Here is an 11,399-nt window from a genome sequence, read left to right on the forward strand (position 1 = left end):
AAACATTTTAGTGCTTACACTGAAGCTTAGCTACTGCCTTTATAGGAAAATAGAAATTAAGTGTGTGGTGGCATTTCTTTTGTACATGAAAACCAAGTTTCCATGAAATACAACATTTTATTTGTAATGTAAGTGAAGCTGACATAAGTACACTTCAGTTGATTGTATATTTGAAGCAACTGTCCTTCAAATTTGGGTATGGCCAAGATGGATCCAAATATAAATACAGACATTTGGGGATTTAAATTTTGTTGAGCTACTTCTCTATGCAAAGCACTAAATGGGCAGTGAATGGGTAACATTGGATATCCCAGGAATATTGATGCTTATTATTTTAGGGGAGGGAACAGTTCACAGTCATAATGCTATCTCTAATAAATGTACCTTGAACTGAAATGCTAAACATTATTTCATTCACTATTGTTTCTTCATTTAAATATCTTAAAAGAAATGTAGCAACTGTAAATTTACAATATTGAATTGCAAAGTTGTAGTGTTACAGCTGTATGTTGAAAACACTAATGGACATATTAAGCTCTTCGGAAAAGCAATTGTTCATTGAGTTATCAAACTTGCATCACTTTAGAGAACTGCACTTTTTTTTTTTTTTTTTTTGCCAAGATGTTTAAATGCTTTTTAGTATGTTAGTAATATGCATATGCATGGTTGGTGTATGATCAATACTAATGTAGAAAAGCAAAGTCCAATAATTTTTTAGATTTTGGGTTGCTATACTTACCTGTTCTAATATATGAAACTTCTAGTCTTTTAAGTACTGTTTTTAAATGCATAAAGGTAGGTGTAAATCTGTCTTACAAAGTTAAATATGTAACCTCAAGGTACAAAAGTGCTAACAGTGGTTTTTCTTTGATATTGAAGGCAACAGTTTGTTTTCACAGAATACTGAAGATGATAGAATGTGGATTCTGCAAATTTATTTCTTGGAAGCTGTAGCATTTTTAGTTCTTGTCTGCTAATAGTTGACAACATAGCTATCCTATTTTACTTGCATGAATGTGTTCTCTGTTTAGTGTTGTGCCAGATAGGAGAATGAGTAGGAGGAATACTACCATTTCCTGACAATTTTTTATTAATGATTTACTAAGTTTCTCTTAGAGGAAAGTTATCTTTCATTAATTGATTTGGGAGTAGAGCACACTTGTAACATTTGAAGACCACTTTACATGTAGGTGGGATTTGTTTCCCATGGTATGTTACATGGTACCTTTACTTTAGTACACCCTGGAAATTGGCACATCTTCTTCCAACTCCTATTTAGTGTCCATGATTTCAGGAGTACTGTTGTCTGCATGTGCTGATTTAAAATAGTACTTGTTACCATGCCATGCGTTAATACTTGCCCATGCAATAGTTTGAATCCTGTCTTATGTTTGGAAATCTCTTTTTTTTTTATTATTTTTCTTTCAGGTTTTGAACTATATTCCATGGTGCCTTCTATTTGCCCTTTGGAAACTCTACACAACTCCTTGTCTCTGAAGCAAGTGGATGAATTTCTTGCTTCTGTTGCTGCTCCATCAAGGGAAAATCTACAGGAGACATGTACTGATTTTAGTTCATAATTATGTTCATTTTAAATTGCTAAGTATCGTCTAGTTAATCTTTCTGGTATTTTACAGCTAACAAGTAAACTAAGAATACTGCTTCAAAAAACCCAAAATACGTACATAAGCCATAATGTTAATTTTTGCAGTATCCTTTTGTGGTATGGGCACTGTCATAATTCATTGAAATAATGTCTCTATCGACTGGGGTAGTAAATTAAGGATTTAATGAAATCATAATTAGTTTATTTCCTCACATTAAGAACTTCTCTGTACTGTCCACACTGTTAGCTGAATTTCAAGGAATGATTTTTACTGAGCATGTAGTATTTCCAGCTTTATACTGTGCTGTTGTACTGGCAGCAAGCTCAGCAAAGTAGTGTTGCCTTTTACAAGCCTTTTACATCTTAAAAATGTCTTATTTCCTGTTTCTTTCAATTTTACTTGGAGTTTCATCTGTGGAGTGCCTTGCAATTACTTAGTTTTTTAGTAGTTTGTTCTGAATGTTTAATGTTTAAGTGATCTTGAAATGAAATGCAAACTGAGTTCTCTCCATGTACACGTCTCTGGGAAGATGACTTCCCATTGTGATTCTACTGCTGTGTCTTTGGAAACAGTTTCAGTAAGGTCAGGTTTACCACATATTAGGATGCTTATAATAAGTATTTCAGGTGATTGAAAATCATTCTTCTTGAGGAAATGTCTAAAGACTCATGCTTTGATCAGAAAATTTGTACTTGCTAATACTGATACAAACGTTACCTAAATGTTAGGATTTTTCCTTTTTTTTCTGTTATTATAGTTTTATACAGTTTAGAGTTGAATCAGCAGCTAATTTGATAGGCTAGGCCTTCCATGCCTGAGAAGGAAGATAAGCAATTTAAGAAAACTGATGTTACTGAAAAAGTACTCAGGGAGGCTTACAGATATTTTAAAGTTCTTAGCTATTTAAAATGCTTTGTTACACTGGATAGGAAGTTCATGTCTTTTCAAAATCCGTCCAGAATTTAGAGTACACAAGATGAAAAAATACTTTTACAAAACTGTCATACTTCTGTGGTGGTCTGGTTGTCACCTTTCTACAAAAGAGTGGTCAGAAATTAGACCTGATAGAATCGAAGCTGTAGGTGCTTTGCTGTCTCTGCTTTCCTGTAACATTTGGAAGTTGTATAGAGAATAATGTGTTGTATGCACTTTTCATAGGCATTTTGGACTAAGAGGCTATTCCAGTGCAATCTTCATAACCTATGAGAAGTAGCACATTTGCCAGTCTTCTGGCAAGGCAGCTGTTACTGAAATTCAGTCAAGCTGCCTTAGCAGCATGAAATTATCACGTTACTTCCTGAGGTAAAAAGGAAATTTTTAGATTTGTCTTTCATGCTTTGAAGTTTTGACACTAGAGGCAAAAATCAGTAGCTGAACTGCAGATGTGGCATCTATGTTGCTAGAGAGGTACACAGTTCTGTGGCTACTATTTTTGACATTTTGCTCAAGTGACACTATTTTTATTATTAATGATGTGTGTCTTCCCCCCCCCCCCATTTCAGCTACTCCAACTTACATGATTCCACTGTCAGGAAGAAAAATTTCTTTAAATACATATACCCCTGCAAAAATTCAACCAACACCACTTGAAACTTTGCCTGAAAGGCTAGCAATAGAGAAACCAACATTATGTAAGTAACTTCTGTCAGAGGCAGAATGGCTAACTTGACAATTATTTCCAGCAGTAGGATTCTTTTTTATATACTACATAATTTCTTAGGGCAGCTATTTCTTGACATTCCCTGTCTACGTAAGTGGGATCATTTTATGGGTCAGTAAGACCTCAATAGCACTGCACAAATAGTTTTAGCAGTAAAACTGTGTTAATAGCTACTTTCTTTTATACTCTGGAGTGTTTGAAAGAATTTCTTTGGCCTGAAAATTCATGGGGTTTTGGTTTGTTTTGTTTTTAAGTATGTTTTTAAGTATGACAGTATTTCCAGCTATCTCCAAGTAAAACAAGCAAAAGAAATTTATTTATTTAAATGGCAGAATTTCTAAGATGTTTTCTGAACATTTACCACAGAGCTCTGTGACCAGGTTCTGACTAAAGCTGCCAGTAACATGATGATGCATTCAGTTAATAGTGTATTCAGTCCGAACTGTTGGCCAGCTACACTGTGTGCTTTTGGATGATTGTGCTGTTTAGAGGGCTTCTAGAACAAAATCCCGTTGCATTTCTGTTTTCATTAGATGCAATGTAGCTTTGTGTATGTTTCTGCACTAGGTAACTTGCATTTTTCTTGCTTTTGATGCTTTTTAGTAGGGATATTCTTAAGTGTAAAACCTAATACTTTTTTTTCTTTACCTCTACAGCTACCCCTGGATCTTCTGTCTGTGTATCTAATGTTGAGCTATCTCTTGAAGAGGCCTCACTAGATGTAGAACTGAGCAGTGAAACTCCTTCTGAGAAGAAATGAAGTTCAGACAAAACTGGAAGCAACTTCTTAAACAATTCTTTAGCGTGCGTTCAACTAAATTACTGAGCTTTCAAAAGCCATTCATGTCTGCAGTTCATAGTGCACTTAAGTATCTTTAGTTAATACATGGTTAATTAGTGTGCATGCTACATATTTAGGTCAAATGTATTTTCTAATTTTCTAAAACATTTCAGGAAATACAGTTGTTTATCAGTTTGATGAACTGCACACCTTTAATGGAAAAGCTGCACATGAACCTTTACAGTGTCTTCAAATATTTACTGTAGACTTGTACAAAAAGAAAATACAAATGCAGTGGTGTGTGTTACAGTGGCTCTATTGATGTCACTGTAATGAAGGCATTGTCTGTTGTCATTATAAACTTCTATTTTCAGGAGTTTATAATCTCCCTGTGAATTTCTTTTGTGGGCTGAAATGTAACACACGTCTTGGCTAGAAACTTTTTTTTTTTAATTTAACTACATTTCCAAAGAGATCTCTTTTGCCTGGTTTTGAAGATAAGCAGATGTTTTCTGCATTTGAATTATTTTATATCATATATGCTGCAATAATTGGGCATGATGGAGTGAGTTAATATATTGTCACTTTTTACTGTCATTTTTATTCTGTGTTTACATCAGGCCTGTAACATTCAAATACACCTTCTCTTTTGTTGTTTAGTATACATGCTTGTATACGGGTACCTGTATATCATCCAGCAGATAAAACTGTCTTTTATATGTTTTTATCAAAAACTTCTTTTGTTTACTAAAAAGACAGTTTCATTTGCTTTGCCATATGTTCCTACAAAAAGGTGATATTAAAAAGCAGGTTTTGTAAAAAGAGAAATGGTTACAGCTGGTCTGCTAGTAAGTTTATCCTAAAAATTGTAAATATTCCATCTGTGCTTTATTATCATCCCTTCAGAGTAGAGAGAGATTGTGGTCTACCAGAACTCAGTGCTTACTGTTGCAAAATACTCAGGATTCATCATGGCCTGCGAATTTTCACACCTCTCTCCTTCCAACCTAGGTGGTTGACAAAAGCTCTGATAAAAAAAAAATTTATGATTTTATAAGAGCTGTGAGAAGCATTAGTAAGTCAGTGGAACTTCGAGTTATTGGGTTACATAATCATCCAGCCTCAGCAGTTCTTGTGATTTTATCTGTGGCGTGGAAAATTATTGAACAATTGTAATTTTCCCAAATCTATGAAAATATTGTCCAAGTTCAAGTGGCTGATTATTAATAACGGACTTCATAACAACAAGTTAGATAATTCCTTTCATATTTAAGTTGCAGAAGACATCGCTTCCGAGTAGTACTTTTAAGTAGGGCTGTTACTCATCTCCAGAGCTAGTGCAACTATAATTACATTCACTTTGCCACAGGGTCTGTTTTCAGTGTTTACCACACATGAAATGGCTTCAGCAGACTAATTCTAAAAATGCTGGTTAAATACCAAAAATATGAAGGGTTTCACAGCTATATACTTAAAACATTTCATTTTCTGTAGTGTAATTGTTATTGTCAGTGTTGGTCTTGCACACAATTGAATGTACACTTGTTTACCATTTAAAAACAATACTGTTAAAATTTAAGTATGTGTATCATTCCAGTCAACCAAAGTTGTGGCATAACTTTTTTTATGTGCTCCTAAATAAAAACAATGTCACTGGCAACTTCTCTCCCTTTTGTTTTCTTTTAAGAGTATATGTGAAGTACAGTGAGTAGTTGACTCACACGTCTCAGTGGAAACAAATTTACAAATAAGCCATTAATATACAAATAAGCCAAAATTTCTCTTGGTGATGAAGAACATGACTTAAAAGAAACGAGGGTTTATCAATTTATACTGAAAGCACTCCTCAAAACAGTAAACGGTAATCACACATTCTGCAGTGCTTCGTCATGTTCCAGAATGGTAACATTAAATACAGAACCACTATGAATGCTCTTCCATTTCCTATTAGGCAATAACACAGAACATGGATTGTACATAGCTGATTTGAACCTATTTTTACTCCAATTTCTTTATGCAATTGGACTCTCCTGCACATCAAACTTTTTGAACATATGTACTATTCCAAGCAGATTTCACAGAGGTCAAAGAATAAGTTCACAAAAAATCAATGGTTGAATATGACTGTAACTCTCAAAATACTATCACCTTGAAACATAGTTTAAGTAAAAACTCCTAAAATAATTTTTACATCTTTTATCTGTTTTATGTTTGTTATAATAAAGACATAAATCTGTACAATTATACTAGCAATTAAAATCTGTTAAGAGAAAGCATATTTGCTTTCATAGTTCAATTTGCAGGAATCCATATAAACAAGCCTAGGGAAGTATGCATAGAAAAAATAATGATCATACACTGATCAACAGCATCAAAACCAGCTAACCAGAGTTAGAAGGAAGATGGCAGAAGAGATGTAAAAAGACTTTCAATAGCCATTTCAGTGCAATAGACTATTCAGTTGGCAGAATGTAGGGATTTAACATTGTTAGCTGTCATCTAACATGGATGGAAGCACAATGTTCCTTTATTTTTTCTATATTTTTTCTTTATCAGTTTATAGCAATTATATTGTTGAGACACTCATAAGTAACTTGCTAAAGACAAAATTGCAAAAACTTCCAAGAAGTCAGTTCTGAAAGAACTTGTGGAAGAAAAGAAGGGTACTTTCTAGTAGTTTTTTGTTTATTTTTCTTTTTAAACAATGGCTTGAATTTTGCTTGGTTTTGAGGAAAGGACAGATTTCATTGAGTATTTTCAAATATTAATTTCTTGTCTCCCTCACTTAGCCCTTACAAAACCATCTTCTGCTCTGAAGCATAAAAACTGGTGTAATAACAAAGCAGTCCAGAGTGTATTACTGTGGAAAACAGATGCCAAATAAAACCCCACAAACATCTTTCTATAAATAAAGAAATAAAACCTAGCATACTCTAGACCACATACTGTATTATCTCCAACAGCTTTCTAACTGTTCATTTTTAAATGTAATAGTCTTGTGGTCTAATCAAATGCAGTTCCATTAAGAATAGCAAAGACTCAATATTCCAAGCTCTCAAGTTCCCTCCAAAATAGCTAGCTGGAGGTCTGGCTCAGTCTTCAAAAGATGTCCAGTTCTGACTTTGATCCCTCTTTCTTCTTTCAGTGAACAAGCTGAAGTATGATACAATATAAGATCCCTGAAAATCCACTTTGGACTTTGGACTTCGTGAACTTTTGCAGTTCACACTGTAGAATAATCTTGGAGAGGTCTGTGTGTGTGTGAGTGGCATCAAATATGGGCCTTTGAGCAGGATGCACTAAATATAGAGAATATCCATCTCATGAAAGAGGTAGAAACTAGTGTGGAAAAACCCTTAGAAAAACCTTTGAAGTCTTTGCATTGATACAAAACCAGTTCTAACATGTAGTTGCTAAAAAAAAAACAGAAACTGAATGGGTGAAAAACAGTTTATCACCACGCCACATAATGTAGTATGCAGAAATAGACTTCTAGTCCAGATTTCTAAGAATTATAAATTTTCATGTGATCTGCTATGAAGGCGAGTAGCAAATATCTTTTCTGAAATAACACATTACTAGAAAACATTTTTTGTCTTCCTCCAAGCTATACTGAGATAAATGTATATTCTTCTACCATAAAGTTGCTGGAAAAGAGGAACATCTATGTGGAAATTATGATGTCTAGTGGTGTATTCTTTCAAAAAGAGCTACCCTAATTTGGTGATAATTGCTCTAATCTAAGCAGGATTATGTGTTTGACAGGTTCTAGTGAGAAATTCTTTGGTTTAATCCAGCTGTAAATGAGAAGTGCAGGAAAGGAAATTTTATATGGGTATATCAAGATTAGCGTGAAAGGGAGATATACTAGCCTATTTTTGCCTGGATGCATCTTTTATCCAACATGTTTTTGAGAAATCAACTTTTTGTGCAACAGTCTTGTTCTGTATAATCTAATGTCCAAGTAGAATGGAAATACCATCAAAGCCATTTTCTGATTCACCACACTTAGAGATCTCCATTCTGTTCAGTAAAAGGGACAAAAGTCACCAACAAGGAAAAACAAAGTAATTGGATGATGCACATCTTGTACCAGATCAAGAATTCTCCTAATATAATTGCAGTATCTTTGCTTCCAACAAAGCCTATTTGTTTTGGGTGCACATGTCTCACTAAATCTTCTGTTCTAATACATCTCTCCAGAATAGGGAATAACTGCTCCTTTCATAAATTATTACTTATCGTATACTAATATAAATACTAAAACTCTTATGAATATTTTAAAATGTGAGTATAAGTCCATTTGGACCTCCTGTCTTATTTGTTTTCAACTTCTTGATAATTTTTGAATTCCTCTTTTGGGTCAGGGCTGGGAATATATTTAGACTTAAAACTAAAGTCCTCCTAAACTATCTAAATCCCCCATAAATTATTTTAAAAGACTACTCTGGGAAATATTTTGAACTATTTATGAATCTTAACTAAGAGTCTATAGTCATTTTTAAAGGAAACTTGCACAGTAAATGTACAGTTACAAACTACTGAGGGCTGCAAAGGAGAAACTCAAAACAAAAGAATTGAAAAGACTGAAATAACATTGTATTTGAAATAGAATGGAAAAAAGCAAAATCTTGGAGATTCCTGCCTTTTCTAGGCTGAATATTACTTATGAACAAGTAAACACTGACTCAAACTGTGTGCAGTTCTAGCCCCCAAAATTTTTGAAGGATGTTAAGGTCCTTGAATGCATCCAGAAGAGGGCAACAAAGCTGGGGGAAGCGCTAGAAGGCATGTCCTGTGAGGAGCTGCTGGGGACTTTGGGCTTGTCTAGTTTGGAGAAAAGGAGGCTGAGGGGAGACGTCATTGTTCGCTACAGCTTCCTGAAGGAGGGCAAACGGTTTATTGCATTGTCTACAAGGAATGGTTCAAAAGGTAGTAAGGAATGCCTGGCTAGCTAATAATTCAAACGAGTGTCTTACACACCCAATGAATGAGCTTTGTCAGATAAACACACTCAAAACAAAACGGGGAAGAAGCTACCACATTACTCTCAGAACGTTTGAATAAAGCCTTATATGTGTTAAATTATTTGCGGAAGGAGAAAGGACCTTTTCAACTGCTAACCTGGGGACGAGGTTGTGCTTGTGTCATTACAGATTCTGAAACTCATTGGGTACTCGCAAAATGGGTAAAACCATGGGTGGAACAGTCACCATCGTCATCGTCGGACACATCTTGACACTACCAGGTGTCATCGCAATCTGGATGCCACCTCAGCCAAAAGAAAATGTATGGGTGAATCACACTGAAATTCGCGGTATCATGAGAGAAACATGGAAAGCTTTTAGGGCAAAGCGCTCTATAACTACAAATCCTTTAGTAAGATACAATATTGGTTTTCATAGTTTTGTACAAGCGCTTTTTCCATCGCTAGGAGTAGTTTCTATCGCTAGGAGTAGTACAACTAGAATTGTTTGCCTTGTAATATTCTGCTATTAATTTAAGCACAGTTGATATGTGACTGCTGGATTATGGTAAGATGCCGTGTGAACACAGCCTACGAACCAATAGACGGGATGGCTGTGGCGCGTGCAGCACGTCTGGCCAGCGGGCACATGCGCCATAGGCTCCCTGTGTTGGAAGGTGACAACCGAGGCGTGTTCTGACACTCGCTGGCCACGTGTGTCGAAACTCATTCCTCTAAAAATGTGTAATACCAGGATTTCCCGAAGGGCAGTGGGCTGGTGTATGGCAAGACCACCGTTGCCTCCGTGGGGACGCCCACGTAAAGCTGGCACCTACCAACTGCTGGGCTGAGTTCATGGCACAGGACGATGCAAGAATGTACAGATGGTCCATCTTTCTCACACTCCTTGGGTTGCGAATGATCCATCAGGTTTTGTTTATACAAAAACAAAAAGGGGGAGATGTTGGGATCACTCTGCACGGCTCGACCTTAAGGAGAAGGAGCTGCAGCATTGAGAAGCTGGTAAACAGCTGGATATCTGCACGGCTTGGCCTTGAGAAGAGGAAGCTGTGGTAAACAGCTAAGAAGAAGCAAGAAAAACAGGGACACCTGCAAGCAACAATCCTGACTGTGTGAGGGGAGCGTGGACAGTGCGTGATCAGATGCTTGTAACCAATGGGGGGCGATGTCTGGCGCGTGGACAGTATGTTAACCTATAAAAACTGTGTACTTTGCTAACATAAAGGAGAATGACCATACCCACACTGGGACTCATCATTACTCCGGGATCGCCTCCCACTCCGGCACTCGTCCACATTGTATCTGGCAGGGCTGCCAAAGGGGTCTGGGCTGGGTGCGGGAGACCCTCCTCGGGAGGCCCCGGGGCTGACGGCAGCAGCAGGTGGGCCTCCCCGCTGCACAGTCGCACGACAGCGTTGATGAGATCGTTCACAAATGTCGCCGTGTGGTTATAAAGGAAGCGCCCCAGCAGCACCGTGGTGCCTGGCCCTGTGCTCCTGCAGGGCTTCAGAGCCCCGATTCATGTCCCACAGGGCCTGGCCCGATGGTCTTTGGGGGCTTCCTTGCCTCCGCTTGAGCGCCATGGGGCCTAGCCCTCTGCCGTTGCAGGGCCCCTGGGCCCTGATTGCAGCACCATGGAGACTGGCCGTGTGGCCTTGCAGGGCCCCTGAGTACTGATCTAGGTGCCTGCGGGCCTCGGAGCACCATGCGGCCGGGCCCACTGCTCGCTCATGCGAAGCCTCTCTGCCCGGATTTGGGCACGATGGCCTGGCAGGGCCCCTTTCCCATGAGCCAGCCACCACGGGGCCTGACCCTGTGCTCCTGGAGGCCCCCTTTGCCCTGATCCAATCGCCATGCAGGTGGGCCCTCTGGCCCTGCTGGCCTCTGCCCTGAGGAGAGCCCCACGGGGCTGGGCCCTCTGCTCACACAGGGCCTCTTTGCCCTGCCTTGGCTGCCATGGGGCCTGGCTCCTGCACTGGCAAGGCACTTGAAGCAGGACAAAGAGGTGCGGCACGACCCAGGCCAGGCCCCATGGTGCCCAGCTCTGGGGGAAGAGGCACTGAGAGAGCAGAGGGACAGGCCCCACAGCGCTCGGCTCAGGGCAAAGAGGCCCTGCGCGAGCTGACAAACACGTGTCAAACATGTTTGAAGATCTGCTGCCGGGCCCCAGATCAAGATCCAGGTCCCAATGCCAGGTCCGCAGGTGACCCTGCATGCCTCAAGCACGCAGCAGGAACCTGGCGAGAAACGGAGTGGGGTGAGGCTCGGCAGGCAGGCAAGCAGAAAGCAGCGAGAGCAGGCCAGGCCCCACTGCTCTCGGGCCTGCACAGAGGGCCAGAGGTCTGCCCTGGGAGCAGAACCCAG

General features: G+C 38.8%; 1 protein-coding gene across 3 annotated transcripts in view; it reads left to right on the plus strand.

Annotated features, from left to right (window-relative positions):
* Positions 1-4,027, plus strand: part of PPIP5K2 (diphosphoinositol pentakisphosphate kinase 2) — a gene marked incomplete at both ends in the record, with an annotated part of 38,629 nt that extends 34,602 nt beyond the window's left edge. For 2 of the 3 annotated variants that reach the window (XM_082012771.1, XM_082012772.1), the window contains 3 exons: positions 1,429-1,560; positions 3,110-3,238; positions 3,924-4,027. In XM_082012771.1, the coding sequence (XP_081868897.1) occupies positions 1,429-1,560; positions 3,110-3,238; positions 3,924-4,027 (365 nt within the window). Of the gene's footprint in view, positions 1-1,428; positions 1,586-3,109; positions 3,239-3,923 lie in introns of those variants that run through there. The other variant, XM_082012773.1, reaches the window with a different exon arrangement.
* Positions 4,028-11,399: the final 7,372 nt, after the last annotated feature.

The sequence above is a fragment of the Phaethon aethereus genome (genome assembly GCF_964289735.1).
Source record: "Phaethon aethereus genome assembly, chromosome: Z".
NCBI lineage: Eukaryota > Metazoa > Chordata > Aves > Phaethontiformes > Phaethontidae > Phaethon > Phaethon aethereus.